The sequence below is a fragment of the Bacillus rossius genome, chromosome 6 (genome assembly GCF_032445375.1).
Source record: "Bacillus rossius redtenbacheri isolate Brsri chromosome 6, Brsri_v3, whole genome shotgun sequence".
NCBI lineage: Eukaryota > Metazoa > Arthropoda > Insecta > Phasmatodea > Bacillidae > Bacillus > Bacillus rossius.
This window is the reverse complement of record NC_086334.1, coordinates 3,644,062-3,669,012: the sequence shown is the minus strand read 5'-3', so window position 1 is coordinate 3,669,012 and position 24,951 is coordinate 3,644,062. Positions and strand designations below refer to the sequence as shown.

General features: G+C 42.0%; 1 protein-coding gene across 1 annotated transcript in view; it reads right to left on the bottom strand.

The window, feature by feature from the left end:
• Window positions 1–7,185: 7,185 nt before the first annotated feature.
• The window catches only part of LOC134533371 (serine/arginine repetitive matrix protein 1-like), a 65,368-nt gene continuing 47,602 nt past the window's right edge, over window positions 7,186–24,951 (bottom strand). The window contains exon 7 of the mRNA XM_063370891.1: window positions 7,186–7,344. Coding sequence (XP_063226961.1) covers window positions 7,186–7,344 — 159 coding nt within the window. The remainder of the gene's footprint in view (window positions 7,345–24,951) is intronic.

The window sequence follows — 24,951 nt, the reverse complement described above, 5'->3', positions numbered from 1 at the left end:
GGCGTGACCATATCTCTGACCAAACAATTATACAAAAGCGTTTGCAATGCAAATATTTTATTTTTTATAGAAGAGCGGTAATTTTTAAGCGAGTAATGACGTACGGATGAGGACAGATTATCATGTATTTGAAGTTCTAAATGATTTTCACGGACAAATGGCTTTGTGCGTGACGCGGTGAGTGGGTCGAGGGAGATAATTGAAACTCGCCACTTCACAACTTGCGTGCTTTGAAATGTCGACACGGATCCGTCACCAAATAAATTATCAAACGCATGTTTGTACGCATTATACATAATGTCTGTTTGCTTCTAGAATTCGTCCCCGTCTATATAACTCATTTTGTTTATTTAGATTCACATTTTCTCGTTTCCGTTTAAATTTTTAAACACGTTTTCTACCAAACAGACAGCAAATAAACTTTCATAGGAATTATTATTTTTTGTTTATACTTCACATTTGTACAAGATTCATTCAAGATTGTCTTCTAACATATACAATCAATTTTCATCAAGTGTATTTTTGCTATGCTTTATTGCTCTCATCTTTTAAATATGCATAGTTAATTGATAGGTTACTAGCGTTTGAAAGTGTAAAAAGATTTTTTTCTTATGGTTTGGCGACTTTTATATAAGTATTATTTATATTCAGTGCTATATGACCGTGTGGCGAACACAGAGAAATGACATAAACTGTTTGTGAGTCTATGACCCCTCTCCTATGATTTTATATTATAAATTTACCCATTTTTCACTCCCTCAGGGATGGAATTTCATAATTACATGTAATTTATACCACTCTCCGGCCCATAAACTATCCATATGCAAAAAAAAAACATGACAACCCGTTGCTCCGTTGCTGCGTGAAAGAAAGACAAACAGACAAACACACTTTTGCATTTATAATATTAGTAGGGATTCTAATGTGCTTAAGTGTAAGAAAAGGCGTATCGCCGTAACTTTGCCGCCAATAAAGATGATGAACAGACAAACGTAATTATTGTTCCGTAACAGGTTGTTAAACGCTTGTCGCACTCAGACACGAGCAGTAAAGCGAACGGAACGCGCCCCGGGTCCCGTGTGACGCAAACACGTGGCGACAGCCAGTAATTCTCACGGCCGCAAGAAGAGGGCGCGCTGCTTCACAAATCTCGCCCCAGGACGCAAAAACTTCCCCGGAGGCAACCACAAGCAAAACAGGTAGCGTGTTTTTGTAACGGCTTTGGAACTTGTCGCTCTAAGGCCTCGCGGGTAAAAAAGAAAAGAAGCTGAATTTGCATCTTAGAGCCCTGGTGACTCTGGCTCATGATGTTACATTCAGACTATATGCATAGTTAATATATAAAATACTAGCTTTTACCCGCGGGATCACTCGCATTGAAGCCATTAAATAAGTATCAGAGATCATTACAATAGAAATGAATCAATAAAATATATTTCACTGTAGCAAAAATAAATAATTTTGAATTTTGAATTTTGACCGTCGATAATACAGTGCAACGGTATTACAGAACTCAGGGTTGGAACTTCATAACTGGAATGCTAGATGGCGTTAAAGTAGCTAGATTTTGAGATTTTTTGACAAACATTTTTTTATTTTTCGTAAAAAATATTTTTTTTCAATAAAAAGTATCCTATGTTACTTCTAATACCTCCAAGAAAATGTGTATAAAGTTTCATGATGATCGGTTAAGTAGTTCCCATGAGCCTCATATTTTCATGCGATTCTCTAAACTGACTTGGCGCGGATGATAGTGATTAAAATTTATTTATTTTTTGACGTGATGTCTTATAAATAGATGAACGCCGGCTGCACGCACGAAAAATTATCTCGTTCCGCCTAAGCCGAGCGTGCAAGAACCGGCCAACCACCGTGCGAGAAAATCTTCTACAATATCAAACAGGTTAAGGCGGGCTTTTTAACTAATTGTTCGTGATTATATTTAAAGAAATTATTTAAATTAAATTTGCAAATCTGTAAATAATATTTGAAAATTAAAAAGTATGCAATTTGTCATCAATGTTACGTTATCACGTAAAATTATCGTCCGTAAAACGACTTTACTGACAACTCCCTTTTTTTAAATATAAATTAATTTAAAGGAAAATAAACGGGCGGAGCAATGTTTTTCTGCCGTGCCCACGTAGATGGGAGGTGAGATCGGTGGCTCATATCTTATGAGCGCCATGTCGCCACGCGGGTGAAAACCGGCCGATAGTTATCTTGAACGTTGAGGAATATGAGCGGTACGGACAGCGTGACTATCTGCGATAGGTTCACGAGGCAGGAGTGGCCACAATTCAAGGCCAGCGACAGAGTGATCCGTTTAACTCACACCAAAAACTATATCTTATAAAAATATTGGTTGTCTGTAAAGTCGGTTTACGGACGATAGTTTAACGTGACAACGTCATAACAAAACATTGATTATTGCATACTTTTATGAATAAAATTGAATCATTTTTATTTTAATAATAAAATATTATATACTTGAAATTATACTAGTAATCAGATTTTTAAACTGCAAGAATAATTAACCTTTATTGCCGAAAAAGTTGTTGTAATAAGCAATTAAAACCACATTAACTTTTCACTTCACTTTATAAACAGTCGACGAAACAGTTCACGTGTAGATGACTTGTAATTAATTTTAAAAACTGGCGTTTAGCTATAAAGTTTGATTATAATTATGAACAAGTTTTCATATAAATAAACTGTAATCAAATAACCATTATCAATTATATGAATCACCATAATTTTTTAGTCAATTGTAACATAATCTATTATTACTGCACTCGCCGACAGCGTAAAGGAACACAGCGTAACGGAACAATGAGCGTAACGGAACACAGCGTAACGGAACAATGAGCGTAACGGGACACAGCGTAACGGAACAATGTGCGTAACGGGACACTTTTTCGTGCGTGCAGCCGGAGTTCATCGATTTATTAGACGTTGTCACGTCAAAAGAACGGTTGTGTGGCGCCGAAGACACAATAGCAACATTATCGCGACCTCGAACTGCTCCTACCTTCCTCCCAGAGCTTGCATCGGTGAGGGGTCGACAGAGGAGTCGGGGAACAGCTGCAACTAGCGTGGTATAGGACGGGACAAGACCAGAGCCCGGCCACCGGGTGTTGGCGAAGCAGAGGCAGCAGCTGCCGCAACTGCGGTGACGCGGTGACCCCAGCCAGGGGTGGCCAGGGGTTGTAGCTGGCGGCGCGCTACACACTGCCTCACGGGGGGGCGCGGGGACCCAGATTGCGGGTAATTGCAGCTGTTTATCCCCCGGGAGCCTCGTGCCCCCCACTCCACACCCCTCCACCCCTCTACCGCGACCCAGGGGTGCACATCTCCCACCCTGTTCCACACACGTTGCACCTTACGGCAGGTTTATCGCGTTCCCCTCCCACATATGCGCCCTAATAGGGCGGGGCGGGAGTAGCATTCCAGTTCTCTTAATTAAACATTCCAGAGCTTTTAAAGTAAACAGAACTGTGAGGGATCCCTCCATGTGCGTTTCTGCCTGAGGACGGGAGCAGATAGCAGTTCCCGAAACGTCGTTTGTTTCTGTTTTGGTAAAACTATTGTGTTCGTTTGTCTTTTCGTTTTGTCATGTTTTTGTCTCCTTTCAACTGTTGTGCTGAGTTATTTTGGGTTCAATATTTTTGTGTTGTCATCATTTGTGGGGGGGTTTTTTCGTTCTCTTAGTACATTTTCCTTGTTTTTCTTTGTTTGTTGACCATATTCCTGTTACGGAATATTTTGTGGTGTTCATATCATTGTTGACAACAGCAATTGTTTGCTTAATTTTGTGTGTTTTTTGTCTTTTTTGGGTATTTTTATTTATTTATTTATTTTATTTTTTAGTTTTTCTTCAACAGAAAAAGTTCTTAGCAATCAGCGGCTGGGACCACCAACCCAGCATAGTCGCCGCCTCAGCCCCTCTACCACACTCAGCTGACCAGACAGTTGGCTGTGTCCACTGCACTTCATGTCAGTCACCACTCAGCACCTCTACACTGCACATGTCAGTCACCACTCAGCACCTCTACACTGCACATGTCAGTCACCACTCAGCACCTGTACACTGCACATGTCAGTCACCACTCAGCACCTCTACACTGCACATGTCAGTCACCACTCAGCACCTGTACACTGCACATGTCAGTCACCACTCAGCACCTCTACACTGCACATGTCAGTCACCACTCAGCACCTGTACACTGCACATGTCAGTCACCACTCAGCACCTGTACACTGCACATGTCAGTCACCACTCAGCACCTGTACACTGCACATGTCAGTCACCACTCAGCACCTGTACACTGCACATGTCAGTCACCACTCAGCACCTCTACACTGCACATGTCAGTCACCACTCAGCACCTCTACACTGCACATGTCAGTCACCACTCAGCACCTGTACACTGCACATGTCAGTCACCACTCAGCACCTCTACACTGCACATGTCAGTCACCACTCAGCACCTCTACACTGCACATGTCAGTCACCACTCAGCACCTGTACACTGCACATGTCAGTCACCACTCAGCACCTCTACACTGCACATGTCAGTCACCACTCAGCACCTCTACACTGCACATGTCAGTCACCACTCAGCACCTCTACACTGCACATGTCAGTCACCACTCAGCACCTCTACACTGCACATGTCAGTCACCACTCAGCACCTCTACACTGCACATGTCAGTCACCACTCAGCACCTCTACACTGCACATGTCAGTCACCACTCAGCACCTCTACACTGCACATGTCAGTCACCACTCAGCACCTCTACACTGCACATGTCAGTCACCACTCAGCACCTCTACACTGCACATGTCAGTCACCACTCAGCACCTGTACACTGCACATGTCAGTCACCACTCAGCACCTCTACACTGCACATGTCAGTCACCACTCAGCACCTGTACACTGCACATGTCAGTCACCACTCAGCACCTCTACACTGCACATGTCAGTCACCACTCAGCACCTCTACACTGCACATGTCAGTCACCACTCAGCACCTCTACACTGCACATGTCAGTCACCACTCAGCACCTGTACACTGCACATGTCAGTCACCACTCAGCACCTGTACACTGCACATGTCAGTCACCACTCAGAACCTGTACACTGCACATGCCAGTCACCACTCAGCACCTCTACACTGCACATGTCAGTCACCACTCAGCACCTGTACACTGCACATGTCAGTCACCACTCAGCACCTCTACACTGCACATGTCAGTCACCACTCAGCACCTCTACACTGCACATGTCAGTCACCACTCAGCACCTCTACACTGCACATGTCAGTCACCACTCAGCACCTGTACACTGCACATGTCAGTCACCACTCAGCACCTCTACACTGCACATGTCAGTCACCACTCAGCACCTGTGTTTTTATATCTTTTTCATGCAGCAACACAAGTATGGCATAGATTATAATTGCAGTATGTAAGACAGTCATGGGTGGCTGTGATAATTTACTTTAAAATGGGTTTAATAATTAATGCCTTAGTATTAGATTTTTTAAAAAAATTTTTATGTTGGTTAAATGGGCTAAAAATATTTTTAAAAAAATTAGATATTTGTGGAAATTTTTATTGGATGATTAGAACTAGCTTGTCACAGATAGCATTCTATGGAAACAGACACTTTAATCAGTATTGTATCCGAAACTACGATAATTATTTAAAATGGTCCAGAAATAACCTTTTTTAAGACATGTTTATTCTTTTGATGAATTGTGTTGTATTTCACAGATATTATCCACATGGAAGTACAATGATTAGTTGAGATTAAAATAAGTAAGATGCATGTCAGTCAGTCACCGCGCGGCTAGACCTCACTGGACCGCTGCTTCCAGCTTCCGGCCCGCGGACGAATCCATCTGCTTCCGGCCCCCTCACCCCCCCCCCCTCCCGGGCTGTCCGCAATTAACGTGAGTGCCTCTCCTGTCTGGGCGGGAGGGGGCGGGGGGAGGGCAGACCTGTCCCCTTCACGGAAATTGATTTCATAACGGGCTACTTGCCTCGGAGAAGTAGCACCGGGGGGTTGTGGAGGGGGGTGGGGAAGGGTTGGTTCTTACAAGCGACCACGGACCATGTCTTGGCGAGGGGAGAGGTGGAGCTCCGAATTATGTCTACAGCAGTATGGGGGGGGGGGTGCCTCGCCGGGGTTGGAAGATTGCTTCTCTTCGAGAGATGGAAGAAAAGGATCGAAAATTGACCCGGAGGGGGGAGGGTGTGGTGGAGCGACCACCTCGAGGAGACTAGCTGAACGTGTAGTTTCTGTCCACAGGACTTGGACTCCGAGGGTTCCCGAACCACCTGTTCGTGGATTCGCTGATCAAACAATTAAGAGTTGTGCTGAGCTGCAGATTTAGAACAAAAAAAAATTGCAGTAGAGAAATTTTTGACGTGACAACGTCTAATAAATCGATGAACGCCGGCGGAACGCACGAAAAAGTGTCCCGTTACGCACATTGTCCCGTTACGCGGTGTCCCTTTGCGCTCATTGTTCCGTTACGCTGTGTCCCGTTACGCTCATTGTTCCGTTACGCTGTGTTCCGTTACGCTGTCGGCCAGTGCACTAATAATAGGTTATGTTACAGTTGACTAAAAAATTATGGTGATTCATATTATTTATGATAGATATTTGATTACACTTTATTTATATGAAAACTTGTTCATAATTATATTTAAACTTTATAGCTAAACGCCAGTTTTTAAAATTTATTACAATTCATCTACACGTGAACTGTTTCGTCGACTGTTTATAAAGTGAAGTGAAAAGTTAATGTGGTTTTCATTGCTTATTTCAACAAAAATTTCGGCAATAAAGGTTAATTATTCTTGCATTTTAAAAATCTGATTACTAGTATAATTTCAAGTATTTATTCTTTTATTATTAAAATAAAAATGATTCAATTTTATTCATAAAAATATGCAATCATTTCATCAATGTTTTGTTATGACGTTGTCACGTTAAACTATCGTCCGTAAACCGACTTTACAGACAATTTTTTTCCATCACATCCTAAAGCTTACTTTTTGTTTTTGTTTTAATTCCGTAGAAAACACATTTTTCCTTTCACAGATGACTCTAGAAAATATGACAGGTAAACGCCGATCCTGACGAGGCAAAGGGGGATCCTTATGTAAATAAATCAGTACGTCGCGATGACAACGCACAGGGTGTTCACGAAGCAGGTCGTCTGGCCGGACAAGCGACGTGTTACCGGTGACGTCAGCGCTCCCGCCACCTTGCGACCTCCGGCAGATGAAAGGTCCTGCGGTTTGGGAGGAGGGGGCGGGGCGGTGCAGGGCTGGCAACCACATAACCTCGTTACCCTCTCGCCGTTGTAGCCGCGACAACACCCGCGCACCCCCCACCTCTCGCCAGACTGCGCCCCGCGCGAACTGGGTCACGCGGCACCGCGGCGATGCCTCCCTGAAGCCTTCCCGAACACGCAGCGCGCAATCTGCGTCATTGTCAACTCCACGCTCATGCACGCCTATTAGTAGAGACCGGAAAAATTCGCGGATTCATTTCGCGATAGGTTTAAATTCAAATAGTTATACCTCAGTGCTGCCTCTGCTATTGGCTCACAACTCACCTGGATGACTCTGGGCCAGTGAGAAACACTCAACCGTAGCTGTATCGAATCACAGGCCGCTAAGTTGGGACACCTTCACAAGACAGCAGCCAATGAGTGGGTGGCATTTGACCGAGTGTACGTAGAACTATAAAGTTCTTCCTAGAGGTCATGGAACCCGCGAATTTTTCCGGTCCCTATTTATTGTTGAGGATTTCTAATTGGCTCTTAGTACCTAACCCACGTGCAGATTTGAGAGTCGGAATACCACTAATTACCTCTCTTCATGACGTGTAGGATTCGCGTTATAATTGCGGTAAAGGACGAGGAGTTTACGGCATGTTATTACTGAATTCATGTTGATTTAGCGAAGAATCACTCAGGGCTGGGTGTGTTGCAAACATCGTAGGTTAGACTGCAATACGGTATGCCCGCGTTAGCGACTGTTCCTTGCGATCGGCGGCCGTCAGCAAGTGTCCTGATTGGCCGGGCGGGTTCTGTGTGCTGCCATAAAGACGAACACGAAACACATCAGAAGATGCTACGAAGTTTTCAACGAGCACACAGCAGGAGTATAATTCCTCTCTAGGAGACGGTCGTGGATGGCCGGGGTGTTGCTCGCGAGATTGCGGGTTGGAATCCCCGTGTAAGTAGTTGCCGGCTGTCTCCGGGAGAGGCGCCGGGGTCGCCGATAACAGCCCGCCATTCGGAGCTTCACGACAGCGCGACTACCCCCGCAACGCACGCCCCCTCGCGCGCCGCTGCGTCGTAAAGTCGCGGTAACGATCCACGCACTGTTCGCGGCCCCGGGTGGAGGGGGGAGGGGGCTATTGTTCCTGCCCGGCCGCGCGGCTGTGCTGACCCGAGCTGACCCCTCAGCCGGTTCCAGGATAACACCTCGGCCTGGCAGTGCTCAGTGCTTCAGGCGCATCCACTTGGCGTCAGCCCCTGATCTGTAGTGCGGAACTTTCCCTTCTTCCCAGCGGGTTAATGGAGATATACACTCACAACTTTGAAGTATTACTTAATTTTTTTTTCTTGTTAAGGCTCATAGAGTATTGCCAGGTTGTTCTACTGATACCTTTGGCGTATCCCTTCTCTATGAAAACTGTATAAAATGCTTGTTACATTGAAATTTACTGAACATATTAGTAGGGATTCAATGACCTCTAGGATAGCCTCCATTATCCTCTGCATTTCTCAAGTAAACACGCGTGTTCATTGGGTACTAAATTGTGAGTCGTCTCCACTGGGTAGCTTGTGATTCGACGCTTCTTTGGTCGATAGTCTCTCATTGGCCCAGAGAGCTCCAGTTAAACTGCGAGCCAATCGCAGAACCAGCAGAATTGTGCACATGATTGAATTTCAGCCAATCACGAAATTAATACGCGAATTTTTCCGGTCTCTAGTTATATGATACTAGCTGCAGTACCCGGTGTTGCCCGGGCTGAACACAGGGTGATATACTCTCCGCGAGTCAAACCAAAATGGATAGCGCTACATGACAGTGTGGTGGACATAAATGACACACAATTGCTGTCTGTGTGTCTATGGCCTTTGATTTTCTGTTTACCCATGGCGGTCGGTTGGACGGTTTATAACTTGATGCGCTGCAGCACCATCAAGCGGCGAATTACAAAAAAAAATCAAGTGCATAAAAACCTTTCTCCATGGAAAAAAAGCTTCGATTTGCCAACTTTCATGGCGATCGGTAAAACGGTGTCGGAGTTTTACGACGTCATACATACCAACATCCAATTTTATATTTATAGATTAGGTAACTGGCATTCGCCTTCGAAAAGTTAGTCGGTTTAACTTTGATGATTGCTGCTTCAATTTAACTCTTTATGTGAATTGCTAATAGATGTATGAGACCATTTTTTATTTATCTATCTCTCAGTATATTCAAGAGGTGGTCCCTGAGTATTTAAATTTCTCTTGCGCTAGGAATACGGTTAGGGTATAAGTGTAGCATATTCAACACCTAAACCCTTATTTTTGACGTGATAACGTCTTATAAATCGATGAACGCCGGCTGCACGCGCGAAAAATTGTCACGTTCCACCTGAGCCGTGCGTGCAAGAACCGGCCAACCATCGTTGCGAGAAAAATCTTCTATAATATCAAACAGGTTAAGGCGGGGCTTTTTAACTAATTGTTCGTGATTATATTTAAACAAATTATTTAAATTAAATTTTGAAAAAAACTGTAAATAATATTTGAAAATTAAGAAAAGTAAGCAATTTTTCATAAATGTTTTCTTTTGACGTTAATACGTATAATTATCGTCCGTAAATCGACGTTACAGACAACCCCCTTTTTTTTCCTTTTGGAATACCGGTAACGTCATCTCGCCTACGAGCTCATTAGCGAGGGAAGCACTCGCCAGCACAGTTCGAGCAAACTGTCGAAGGAACGGGCCCGCTCCAGCAAGGAACCGTTACAGGGTTCCTCCGGAAGAGCGCCGGGAAACAATTGGAAACCGATACCGGAATGGCAGCGCCGGGATTGGAATAACGGCTTCCCGTAGACACTCCCGCCAAATGCTTGGGGCGGTTCGTCGCTATTTTGTTGTCCTTGTGATTTCATGAGCGGTTTAGTTTGTATTTTGATTTGTTTTTATTTTCATCGCTGCACTACTAGAGACCTGAAAATTTCGCGGGTTTATTTCGTGTCATGCTAAAATTCAAATAATTATACCTTAGTGCTGCTTCTGCCATTGGTCCACTCTTAATCTGGAGGACTGGGGGCCAATTAGAGACCCTCGCTCATAGAAGTGTCGAATCACAGACACTCAGTCGAGACGACTCACAAGTCAGCAGCCAAAGAACAGTTGGAATTTACCCGAGTGTGTAGTGGATATTGGAGTCAATCCTGGAGGTCATTGAACCCGCGAATTTTTCCGGTCTCTATATAGAGACCGGAAAAATTCGCGGATTCATTCGGCGATAGGCTAGAAGTCAAATACATATACATTTTAGAGGATTTTGCTATCGGCTTACTGTTAGGTACCGGAAAAATTCGCGAATTCATTCATGCGATAGGCTAGAAGTCAAATACATATACCTTTTAGATGATTTTGCTATTGGCTTACTGTTCATCTGGACGAATCTCAACCAATTAAAAAACCTCCAACCAAAGAAGGATCGAATCGCAGACAAACCAGCTGAGACGACTTACAAGTCAGCAGCCAATGAACTGGCGTTATTTGGCCGAGTGTACAGGGAAATGTGCAGTCTATCCTGAAGGCCATTAAAACCGCGAATTTTTCCGCTCTCTACCAATACATGTGCAAAGTTGCGGTTTGTTACGTGACGTAGATTGTGACGGCATACATAGACGTACCTAGGATATTTTTTTTTCGGGAAGAGAGGGGTCGGGGGTCGGTCCAGATCTTTAAGAAAAACTCCATGGACGAAAAAAATGAGACTGGGTGCGTTCCGTTACTCGCACAACGCACAACGCACAACGCACAACGCATACGCCCTCTGGGCAGCGAGGAGGCATAGAGGCGTGTGGGTGTAGAGGGAGTCACACGGGCGTCAACACAGCATGGAAATGAGTTTATAAACTGGTCAAGAATATGCCTTGCCAATGCTATTTCAAGTATTACTGATTTTTTTCTTTCCACAACAGACGCTATGCGCGCGGTGTTCTTACTCCAGGACAAATAACTACGGACAGGAAAAATTCGCGGGTTCAATGACCTCCAGGATGAACTCCATAGTTCTACGTACACTCGGTCAAATGCCACCCACTCATTGGCTGCTGTCTTGTGAGACGTCCCAAAGTAGCAGCCAGTGATTCGATAAAGCTTTGGTTGGGTGTTTCTCATTGGCCCAGAGTCACCCAGGTGAGTGGTGAGCCAATAGCAGAGGCAGCACTGAGGTATAACTATTTGTATTTTAGCCTATCGCGAAATTAATTCGCGAATTTTTCCGGTCTCTACAAATAACACTTAGAGTCGAGAGACACGCGATACGCTTCGCGAACAAGACAGGAAAGCCAATGGTCGGGAAGCAAATTTGCATTGCTTTGCGTAAACAACAAAGTCAGCAAAAAAAAAAAAATATAAATAAACCACTTTACCTTCTCTCTCTTTTGTGCTTCTCGACTGTTTTCATGTATACAATTCTGTACGTAGGACTGCATAGAATCTAATTTCCTGAGCTCGTGAAATTTTATGTCTCACACCGGCATTCGCGCGATGCAGCGGAGAATGGTGCAAGGTTATTCCTAGAGCCAGGCGTTCCTCGCGAGAATGTTTTTCAGACCAACAGCAGCATGTTAAAACTTCGAAGCATAGTCTGTGTTTCGGGGTTGGCTGGGTTTGTTTCAGGCACATTTCTTCTGTCAGCACACCTTTCATAATCATTATCATTTACTTATGTATTTATTTATTGTCTTTATTGGTGGCGAAGTTAAGGCGATACGCCTTCTCTTACACTAACCACATTAAAAATTTACATTTCTCTAGATTAACATTTCATGTTAAACAAAATAACAAATAAATAAATCATAGCAGAATAATACTTGATATAAAACAAACGTGAATGTAAACTAATTATTCAAAGATAAAAGACAAACATAGAAAACTAATTTGTATTGAACACGAAATTGGCATATACACACATGGACACATGCAGAGATGTAATTGAAGGATAAGAGTCATTAGTTGCCAATGTGATATAGTATTACACACACGTTCTTACAGCAGATAAGTCGTGAGGTGATCATGCTGAGTAGAGATGTACCTCCAGGCTCCAGCCTGTGCTTGAAGGTCGTTAGGTTGTCAGACTGCCTCGTCGCCTGGCTCAGTTACAGAGCTGCTGTTCGTAGCTGCAGGAGATCCTGATAAACATTTGGATGAATGCACGGGGATTGCTATCATAGAGTTGTTTGCGGATCGTGTCTCGTTGCTATGGTAGCTGAGTAGGTAATTTAAATTGGCCGACAAATAGCGAGGGGATCTCGGCTGCAGTGCATTATAAATAAGAAACAGCGTGTGCATATTATACGTCTACGTGTGAGTTTGAACCATTTCAACTGCTGATAGTACTGAGTTAGAAGGTCTCGTGATTTAAGATTGAAAAATAAATCTCACACAGCAGTTGTGGGGTTTCTGAAGCCGTCATGCCGGTTCATCTGTTATACCAGGAAACGAAACACCGCAGTGATCAAAGCGAGGCATATTCAGCCGTCCAGCGATGAAGAAAGCGCGGTCGAGCAGGGCCGTGGCTTATCCTGCAGACGGCCGCCAATCACAAGAGTACGATCGCTAGCGCGGGCATACATTGTTGCAGTCTAATGGGTAGAGAACGGAAATATTCACGGATTCATTTCGCGATAGGCTAAAATACAAACAGTTATACCTCAGTGTTGCCTCTGCTATTGGCTCACCACTCACCTGGATGACTCTAGGCCAATGAGAAACACCCAACCAAAGCTTTATCGAATCACCGGCTGCTACGTTGAGACGTCTCACAAGACAGCAGCCAATGAGTGGGTGGCATTTGACCGAGTGTACGTAGAACTATGGAGTTCATCCTGGAGGTCTTTGAACCCGCGAATTTTTCCGGTCCCTGCATATTCCTTACACTTAGGGGCTATATTTTTCGCCAAAAATTCCGAACGCTCATTACTAGAGACCTGCAAAATTCGCGGTTTCGATGGCCTTCAAGATGGACTGCACATATCCCTGTACACTCGGGCAAATAACGCAAGTTCATTGGCTGCCGACTTTTAAGTCATCTCAGCTGGTTTGTCTGTGATTCGACCCTTCTTTGGTTGAGGGTTTATAACTGGTTGAGATTCGTCCAGATGAACAGTAAGCCAATAGCAAAATTATATAAGAGGTATATGTGTTTGAATTCTAGGCTATCACCGAATGAATCCACGAATTTTGCCGGTCTCTACCAATCACGAAACACGGACGACGCCACAGTGTTTTAACACAGAGCTAGTCTCGACATCTTTCCACGTAAAATACTTGGCCCTTCCTATACACATTCTTATAGTTCGTATTTATTTTACTTGTTTATTACCGACTAACAGTTAACGTGCCTAGAAATTTATCAATTAAGGTTTATTTCAACTGTGATAAAGTCGTCACGAGTAAACGTAAATAGGACTTAGTAATAATATTTTAATACTACCAACAAAAGAAAAACAAAATATTCCACTCTGGTTTCACCTTTTGGCATCTTATAATATCACAATTTTAGATATTAAATTACGTACGTATTTTGCAGTCTAAATATTACTCAGCTATGGCACTTTTTAAAGCAGCTTGCAAATTCTATTTGCCCGTGGATTTTTTTTTACTTCTTTCGAGACATTTTTTTTCTCCCGCCATCTCTGACAATTGTGTTATTTAAAACTCAATTTAAAACAACGTCCTTCGTTAGGGAGTAAGGAAGAAGGGGGGAGAGGGAGGGAGGTAGGGGTCACGTTTAATTAGGCTTGTGTTGCCGCGCGCCAACTTCGTATTTGAACAGACTAACTTTCCAGGTTAAAAGGGATCTTCTTGCGTGTTTTTTTTTCCGCCTCTCATCTTCTTCCCCTCCCCCCACCCCATCCCCCCCCCCCCGGGCGCAGCTCTGAGACGATGAGATCGACCGAGCGGAATTACCCCCCTCCTCACGGGGTTCTCGGCTCCTGTCGGCCGGGCTGCTGGGGGGGGGGAGGATTGCCCCCCCGCAGGGCGAAAATGCGAGCCGGGGATAAACGCAGCGCCTGAGATAACGACGAACCAGTGGTGTCCCCACCTCCACGCAGTTCGAGCACAGCTAAAGAAAAAAAAAAAAAAAGAAAAAAAAATTGGTTGTCCGTAAAGTCGGTTTACGGACGATAGTTTAACGTGACAACGTCATAGCAAAACATTGATGAAATGATTGCATACTTTTATGAATAAAAAAGAATCATTTTTATTGAATTATCACTATTTTGTATGGATGCAAAGAAGGAGTGAAATGAAATCTACAATTTAATTGATAAATTTACTTTCATTTGCACTCATTAATTCAAATATGTTTATTACTTTAACGAACAGATTATTTTAACTATAACTTTTATACATGTTTGCTATTTAACTTCTTCCAATCTGTGTTATTCTGTTAAGGATAGGACGATGATAGGAAAAGTAGGAAACGAATGGGAGTGTTTCAAGTTTAATGTGCCTCGAAAAAGTCAAATCGATGGTTGTTCAAATCGAGTGGAAGAGAGATAGATGCGGCGCAAGCATACAATGAGCGTAACGGGACACAGCGTAACGGGGCAATGTGCGTAATGGGACACTTTTTCATGCGTGCATCCGGCGTTCATCGATTTATAAGACGTTATCACGTCAAAACGTGCGTGCGTGGAGTCATCATCGCGCTGACGGTATTGAAACTTCTTGCTTATTATAATATCAGGTGCAGGAAACAAAATTCTCTTTGACTGACGTCGCAGATAAAAAAAACTGCAAGTTAGCGAGCGCTAATTTATGCTATTGCGCAAGTAAGCAAGTATGCGAATGTGCATATCGCGCTATCGTTTACTTTATTATTACTTCTCCAACTGAAAGTTTGCCCACACCCTCGCGGATTGTGGTGTTTATTCTATCTGCAGTCCCTATCCATGGCATACAGTGCGATCATCAATGGCTAGAGACCTGAAAAATTCGTGGATTCATTTCGTGTTATGCTAAAATTCAAAAAATTATACCTTAGTGCTGCTTCTGCCATTGGTTCACTGTTAATCTGGAGGACTGGGGGCCAATTAGAGACCCTCACTCATAGAAGTGTCGAATTACAGGCCACCCAGTCGAGACGACTCACAAGTCAGCAGCCAATGAACAGTTGGCATTTTCTTGAGTGTGTAGATGATTTTGGAGTCTGTCTTGAAGGTCATTGAACCCGCGAATTTTTCTGGTCTCTAACAATGGCTAGAGACCGGAAAAATTCGCGGTTTCAATGGCCTTCATAATAGACTGCACATTTCACTGTACACTCAGCCAAATAACGCCAGTTCATTGGCTGGACTTGTAAGTCGTCTCAGCTGGTTTGTCTGTGATTCGATCCTGTTTTGGTTGGAGGTTTATAATTGGTTGAGATTCGTCCAGATGAACAGTAAGCCAATAGCAAAATCATCAAAAGGTATATGTATTTGACTTCTAGCCTGTCGCCGAATGAATCCGCGAATGTTTCCGGCCTCTAGCAATGGCGTGCAGTGCGATCAGCAATGGCGTGTGTCCAGGATAATGACCTAGATGACGTGTGAGCAGTTGTCGGTGGACTTGGCTCTCTCTTGCACCACACTGAGGATGGTAATGGATTGCAGCGTGGAGTGCTGGTGATGGAAGGAAGGTCCTGTGTGCACGGGGGGAATGGCCGACCCATAAATCGGCACAGAAGAAAAGGGGTTGGCCTACGCCCCGCGCAGTGATACACACACACAAGCCCCTAATACGCAGCTCAGCCCGGCGGAAGAGGACAGGGGATCACAGAGGATTAGTTCCTTTTTATTCCCCTGAAAAATCAGCTTTCTCGCGTTTGCGAAACACGGAGAATAAATGCGATATTGAATTCTGCCGGCGAGATGAAATGTATGAAACGGGAAAACATACTATTATTATTCGTCAGAGAGAAGGGGAAAACAATGCTAGTCTTCGTGCTCGAATAAAATGTACTGCCCCGTTATGCCAATACAGATTAATTTGACAGCAAAGTCAAGAGGTGAAATGGGGCATGGTGCAAATCGTTAGCAAATTAGAATCGGCTTTTGTTTCCGAGGCATTTTCACATTTGTGCATTTGGCTGTTTCGGTCTTTAGTGTGACCTCGGTAACGTTTATTTTTTAAACGCTTCTACGTGGCTGCTACGTAACACGCTTAATCTCAAACTTTTTATTTCTAAACGCAATATAAATTTTACGAAATCTTTTACCCCTTATAGTTTGTAATCAATGTGTTTCAAGAGGGAAAATGATTTAGAAGGCATTGTCACCATAAATTAATTAAATTCGCATAAAATAATAAATAATAGACGGTTTTAAAAATAATCCAAATATTTTAATACAAAAATAGGATATTGCTACATAAATTAACTTCGGTACAAGTTTTTTTGTATAATTTACACAAATGTTAAAATTTTTTCATAAAATATAAAATTAGTAAATAACTGAAAAAAATTATAAATTCGAGATAAATATAAAAAAATCACTATGTGATTCTGCTGTAATTTTGTTTAAGTCACAAAAATACAATTTAAGAAGTATTTAAAAAAATGTATTGACTACTTAAAATTAATAAAGTTTTCTGGTGGCATGTTTTTAAGCTTAAAATAAAAATTTTCATACCCATTAAAATAGGTATAATCTTTTAATTCTTTCATTTTGTATATTTTATAAAGGTGAATATTTCAATATATTAAAATATAAACTCTCAGTGTTGGTACTAAGTATTCTGTCAAATATTCAGTATAAGAAAATACAGACGTGTTTTTACGTGCAGTGACTAGTTACAATTTGCAACCACGTTATCTTATTTTTAAGTTTGGATTGTTAAACTGCAATATCATTAAATATATATGTATTTTTTTATTTTCACTTCCAGACTTTGTAATTACTAATATTGAATCAACAAAAAAAAAATGATTACCGCTATTATACGAGTAAAGATCGCCCAAATAAATAACTAACTATTTAACTATGTCTATACAAATAAATACAACATATAATTATGGCTAACTGTTTTTATGTTAATTGAACCAATTAAACGGACGTTTTATAATGGGAATATTCATAAGGCATTACAAAATTATAACACTAATTTCTTCTCTAATACACAATTTAAAATTTTATGTTTTTTTTTGTTAGTATCCTGGAGGTTCCTGAAGTGCTTATTTTTTTTAACAAGTCTTCCATATTTGTACTGGTGATAGTAGGCATGTTCGTGTACCTTATGGAATGAATATAAAGATATTCCTATACTGCGGTCTTCAATACTGACCCTCTTCAGCACGCGGCTACACTCCGTTTCTAAATAAGGTGAGACTTTTTGGAATGTTCTGCGAAAAAACATACATTATGACAGTTTAATATTGTATCATAAAAAATAAGCACATTTTTAAATGTAAAACCAGCTGAGCAATAGTTACAGACCAAGAAAATTAATTTTATTTTGTGGTCATAGGCTAGGCTGCACACACTTCTACACAAACAAAAACCGAAGACTTCCGTTAATTGGCTGCTGCCAAATTACACGTCATTTCCGGATTGCACGTTGTTGTATTATTCGGATTTACGTTATTTTCTTATTGCAGGGCGCATCAAATACCCGTGACACAATGAAAATGTTGCCGAAATGTATAATGGTATCCATTTTAGACTATCTCCAAACATAACCGACCAATCATTTTCACGACAGAACTTCCAGACCAGCTGCTTGTAAAACTTTGTGTTTCTTGTTCGGCTGGGTTCATTACAGGCTCATGACTAGAGACCGGAAAAATTCGCGGATTCATTTCATGATAGGCTGAAATTCAAACATGTGTACAATTCTGCTGGTACTCCTATTGGCTCGCAGTTTAACTGGAGCTCTCTGGGCCAATGAGAGACTATCGACCAAAGAAGCGTCGAATCACAAGCTACCCAGTGGAGACGCATCACAATTTAGTACCCAATGAACACGCGTGTTTACTTGAGAAATGCAGAGGATAATGGAGGCTATCCTAGAGGTCATTGAATCCGCGAATTTTTCCGGTCCCTACTCATGACTAGATACCTGCAAAATTCGCGGGTTCAGTAACCTCCAGGATAGACTCTACTACACTCTACACACTCGGGAAAATGCCACCTGTTCATTGGCTGCCGACTTGTGAGTCGTCTCGACCGAGTGTCTGTGATTCGACACTTCTATGAGCGAGGGTATCTAATTGGCCCTCATTAATCCAGATTAACAGTGAACCAGTGGTAGAAGCAGTGCCAAGGTATATTATTTGAATTGTAGCATATCAGTAATGAATAGTTAGTAGAGACCGGAAAAATTCGCGGATTCATTCAGAGATAAGCTTGAAGTCAAATACATATACATTTTAGATGATTTTGCTATTGGCTTCCTCTTCATCTGGACGAATCTCAACCAATTATAAACCTCCAACCAAAGAAGGATCGAATCACAGACAAACCAGCTGAGACGACTTACAAGTCAGCAGCCAATGAACTGGCGTTATTTGGCCGAGTGTAGAGGGAAATGTGTAGTCTATCCTGAAGGCCATTGAAACCGCGAATTTTTCCGGTCTCTAATAGTTAGTTTATTAATTCGACAAGGGACATGCAGTCGTGAAGAGTCGGAGAGGTGACGGCAGCTTGCTCTCGTCTCGAGTGGCGTGCGGGCTGGAAGTGCTCTGGCAGACGCGAGCGGAGTGTACTCGGGCTGACGTGTCACGTGTGAGGGGTGATGGGGGGTGGACAGCTGAGTGCAGGTGAGCGGTGATCAGCCAGGAGCGTCAAGAGTGGCTGTCGCCCGGCGCCTCTCTGCTCGTCACCGCTCAGTCCACCCCGGCGCAGGAGGTCGCTTCTTCCTCTGTGGCTGGTCCGAGGTGCGTGGCTGCTGACCAGACCTGGGAATAGGGACCGGATAAATTCGCGGATTCAATGACCTCTAGGATAGCCTCCATTATCCTCTGCACTTCTCAAGTGTAAACACGCGTGTTCATTGGGTACTAAATTGTGAGAGGCGTCTCCACTGGGTAGCTTGTGATTCGACGCTTCTTTGGTCGATAGTCTCTCATTGGCCCAGAGAGCTCCAGTTAAACTGCGAGCCAACAGCAGAACCAGCAGAATTGTACACATGTTTTAACTTCAGCCTATCACGAAATGAATCCACGAATTTTTCCGGTCTCTACTAATTATATATGCATTTTTAAATAATATTCTTTAGAAATGATATTGGATACTGGTCCATATAAATGAAAATATTTATTTATTGTGAATTTTAGAGATAGATATGTATTGTGGTTATAAAACTTGTTCAAGTGTATTTCTGTAAGTGAGGTCATGTTCCCGTATGCATAACGATGTCAGGTTGCTTGTAAGATTCCACTGTCGCTGGCAGGAGTATCTGTGGAAAGTTTAATAGTCTTCTGGCCGTTTTCATAGGATTGTTTGTGAGGTTGTTCCCGTATGTATAACTTTACATGATAAATTGTTACATAATTATTTAACAAATAATAATAAATTAATACATTAGAATAAACATTAAGCATATTTACTGATAGTCATTATAATTTAAATTTTATCTCGATTATTTTACCAAATTAAATATTTAACTTTATACACGCGTTTATATTAATACTAAATATTGAGTATTTATTTAATATTTTTTGATTGAATTTTTATTTTACCAACCGTTATTATAATATCACTCCAGTCCTTTTATTATTATTAGAGACCGAAAAAATTAGCGGTTTCAATGGCCTTCAGGATAGACTGCACATTTCCCTGTACACTCGGCCAAATAACGCCAGTTCATTGGCTGCTGACTTGTAAGTCGTCTCAGCTGGTTTGTCTGTGATTCGATCCTTCTTCGGTTGGAGGTTTATAATTGGTTGAGATTCGTCCAGATGAAGAGGAAGCCAATAGCAAAATCATCTAAAATGTATATTAATTTGACTTCTAGCTTATCGCCGAATGAATCCGCGAATTTTTCCGGTCTATAATTATTATATACCAAATATTTGCACGAAAAATTGAATTTAGTTTGTTATTACGCCAAGTAAGTGTAACGTCTAACGCACGTACATATAAACACGCATCCATTTTTTTTACATGTATGGCTTCGGGCAGTGGTGTATCGAGACGCTCGTGCTGAGAGCTGGTTGGGTTTGCCGGCAGCACAGACGCCATGGCGGAGCTGGTGATACAGTTACGACAGGCAAATCATTATGTCGCACAATGCACGGAGGTGGGAGGATACACGATACGCCAGCGAGGTTTCAAAATCGATACCCGCGACACAATGGCAGCTCCTCTGGATGTCTGCGGGCCTAACAAGGGAGGATTTCACCCCGAACAAGCACTGCAGCAGCATTGATAAAGCAGGGGCATCGAAGAATCACGCGATCCGTGATAACAAGTGAGCGCGTGTGCAGACGAGCAGTGGACTGTACCTGTTGCACGGGACTGTACCTGCTACACTGCGCTCTACATTCTGCACTGACTGTACCTGCTACACGAGACCGCGAGACAGACCATTAGCATCACATGACTATAGAGACCTGCAAAATTCGCGGATTCATTGGCCTCTAGGTTAGACTCCACAGTCCTTTAAATACTCGCGGAAATGACACCTGTTCATTGGCTACTGACGCGTGAGACGTCTCAACTAGGCTGTCCGTAATTCGGCACTTTCTTGGTTTAGTGTTTCCCATTGGCTCACAATTCCCCGGATAAAATGTGGGCCAATCGCAGAAGCGGTACGAAGGTATAGTTGTTTTGATGCTAGCCTATCACGAAATGAATCCTCGAATTTTGCATGTCTCTACACATGACACACTACCGTAAAACTTACCATCCAGATTTTTTGACGTGACAACGGCTGCACGCACGAAAAAGTGTCCCGTTACGCACATTGTTCCGTTACGCTCTGTCACGTTACGCTCATTGTTCCGTTACGCTGTGTCCAGTTGCGCTCATTGTTCCGTTACGCTGTGTCCCGTTACGCTGTCGGCGAGTGCAATAATAATAGGTTATGTTACAAGTAACTAAAAAATTATGGTGATTCATATAATTGATCATAGATATTTGATTACAGTTTATTCATATGAAAACGTGTTCACAATTATATTTAAACTTTATAGCTAAACGCCAGTTTTTAAAATTAATTACAAGTCATCTACACGTGAACTGTTTCGTCGACTGTTTATAAAGTGAAGTGAAAAGTTAATGTGGTTTTCATTGCTTATTACAACAATTTCGGCAATAAAGGTTAATAATTCTTGCATTTTTAAAATCTGATTGTGTACTAGTATACTGTCAAGTATTTTTCTTTTATTATTAAAATAAAAATGATTTAATTTTATTCATAAAAGTATGGAATCATTTCATCCATGTTTTGTTATGACGTTGTCACGTTAAACTATCGTCCGTAAACCGACTTTACAGACAACCAATGTTTTTTATTTCTGTTGCGGACGCATGGCGCAACAACCAATGAGAGTAGAGTAGGAAGTCATTTTGGCGGAACTAGAGAACTGTTTATATTTATTAATCATATTGTGGCAAGAAACTGTCGAGGTATTACAATGCTCAGTTATAATTCCTGCTTTAAAAATTAACTAATGCTATTACTTAAATCAATGGCAAAAATTGTAAATAAAAATTTGTCTTGGTTAGAGTGGTTAACTCAAAAAATTATATAACCCTTATTTATATATTGAAAAATTGTGCTAAAAAAAATTTGCTGGTCAGATTTCACGGTCTCACGGATAATAATTTGATAGTTAATACAGTTACTTACTAACACTGCCGACAGATATCGGATAGATCGCGACATTTCATTGGCTGGAATCAACAGTAGGATTCCAAACGTGAGCCCACTTCGCAAAGTCGTACGAATGGCCTGCCGTGAGCTCGCTTATTATCGTGAACCCAGCTTGAGATCACGTTGCGTGCTGTGACGCCACAGCTGCTGTGTCGCCATTGGCTGACAGGCGTCGATGGGCGGGTGAGAAGGGGAGGGGGGTGGTGGATGTCCTCCCCGCGGACAGGTCATCTGCGGGTGACAGCAGTCAGGGCAACAGTGACGCAACTGCGGTCACGTGACGGCGCCGTGTGACTCGTCTCGAACTGACAGTTCCATCGCTGCTGTTCCGTCCACGGTTATTCCAACCAACTTCGTGCGAGCTGCAGTAATTATTTTTGATGTGACAACGTCTAATAAATCGATGAACGCCGACTGCACGCACGAAAAAGTGTCCCGTAACGCACATTGCCCCGTTACGCTGTGTCCTGTTAAGCTCATTGTGCGCTTGCGCCGCATCTATCTCTCTTCCACTCGATTGGAACAACCATCCATTTTACTTTTTCGAGGCACATTAAACTTGAAACACTCCCATTCGTTTCCTACTTTTCCTATCATCGTCCTATCCTTAACAGAATAACACAGATTGGAATAAGTTAAATAGCAAACATGTATAAAAGTTATAGTTAAAATAATCTCTTCGTTAAAGTAAGAAAGATATTGTAATTAATGAGTGCTAATAAAAGTAAATTTATCAATTAAATTGTAGATTCCATTTCACTCCTTCTTTGTATCCATACAAAATAGTGATAATTCAATAAAAATAATTCAATTTTATTCATGAAGTATGCAATCATTTTATCAATGTTTTGTTATGACGTTGTCACGTTAAACTATCGTCCGTGAAAGGACTTTACAGACAACCAATCTTTTTTAAAAAAATTTTGACGAGAGTGCACGCCGATGTTCCCCCTGCGAACGGAAGGAAAGTTTTTTCCGAGCAGTTGGTACAGTTGGTATGCGTGTTCCGGTGGTCACGTGGCTAGCGTCTGCTCCGCGCGAGGCCAAATCCCTCTGATTGGCGGCTTCGTGGGCTCGCTGCGCGAACATTCGCAATCAATGGACCCGGCGCATTCGGGGTATTATTTATTTATTCACTGATTAACGCATCTCATCACCAGCTAGGCCATCAACGGCGGACACACACACACACACACACACACACAATGAAAAAAATAAATTGGTAGCCATCCAAAATGTGTTGTCAATAAAAACACACAAAAAAAATATTTGAGACGGGGCAATTACTTTGTAGTTCTCACAAATTTTTTAGGGTGTATATTCGTTGATAGTACTTTTAGTTGCTGCCGAAAAAAAAAGTTTTTTTTTTTTTGCAGAATAACGCAGATGAGGTAGAGTGAATGCAACACGGACCCTGAAGTGATCTAGAAAACCGTGGAAAACCGTAACCCAGAAGGTAAGGCCGTTACACCTCGCTCCGCCAGTTATGATGTTAAGATTGACCTTACCTGGCTTACCACCGGCGCTTTGAACCTTATGGCTCAACGTCACGAACTCTCAGAGAATATATTTTTTTTCGCTTAAAATCCAAGCGGGTTATACAATTCTTTGTAAATTAAAAAAAAAAAAATTGGTTGTCTGTAAAGTCGGTTTACGGACGATAGTTTAACGTGACAACGTCATAACAAAACATTGATGAAATGATTGCATACTATTATGAATAAAATTGAATCATTTTGATTGAATTATCACTATTTTGTATGGATACAAAGAAGGAGTGAAATGAAATCTACAATTTAATTGATAAATTTACTTATATTTGCACTCATTAATTCAAATATGTTTTTTACTTTAACGAAGAGATTATTTTAACTATAAATTTTATACATGTTTGCTATTTAACTTCATCCAATCTGTGTTATTCTGTTAAGGATAGGACGATGATAGGAACCGTAGGAAACTAATGGGAGTGTTTTAAGTTTAATGTGCCTCGAAAAAGTCAAATGGATGGTTGTTCCAATCGAGTGGACGAGAGATAGATGCGGCGCAAGCGTACAATGAGCGTAACGGGACACAGCGTAACGGGGCAATGTGCGTAACGGGACACTTTTTCGTGCGTGCAGCCGGCGATCATCGATTTATTAGACGTTGTCAGGTCTAAAAATTACATAAATATTCAAGCGATAAAAGTAATGAAGACTGAAGCACTACGTGGCTGAGTTCTGGATAACGCTTTAAAAAAAAACTTCGTCCAATCTTTTATTTTTTTTAGTCAACTCAAGGATAAAATGCGAAATTTCTTGTTCTTTGTGTTGTTAATTGCTGATAGCTTTATGCTAATGTCAAGCTTCAGTAAAATCTTCTACAGTTGAAGAAAGCCGAAATATTCATTGATTGATTTTTTGAAGTGCTCATTTCGTCTGTAATGCACTGTAGCGCCATTAGCCTGAAAGCTCCAGGCGGAAATGCTGGGTAGGTATCGATTAGCCCCTTCAAACCAAACCCACGCGTATTGAGTATGATGGCAAAATATTACACTTTGTAATAACTTTTGACAGCGGTGAATTATCTTGGTAGTAGAGACCGGAAAAATTCGCGGTTTCAATGGCCTTCAGGATACTGCATATTTCCCTGTATACTATGCCAAATAACGCCAGTTCATTGGCTGCTGACTTGTAAGTCATCTCAGCTGGTTTGTCTGTGATTCTATCCTTCTTTGGTTGGAGGATTATAATTGGTTGAGATTCGTCCAGATGAATAGAAAAATCATCTAAAAGGTATATGTAATTGACTTCTCGCTTATCGCCGAATGA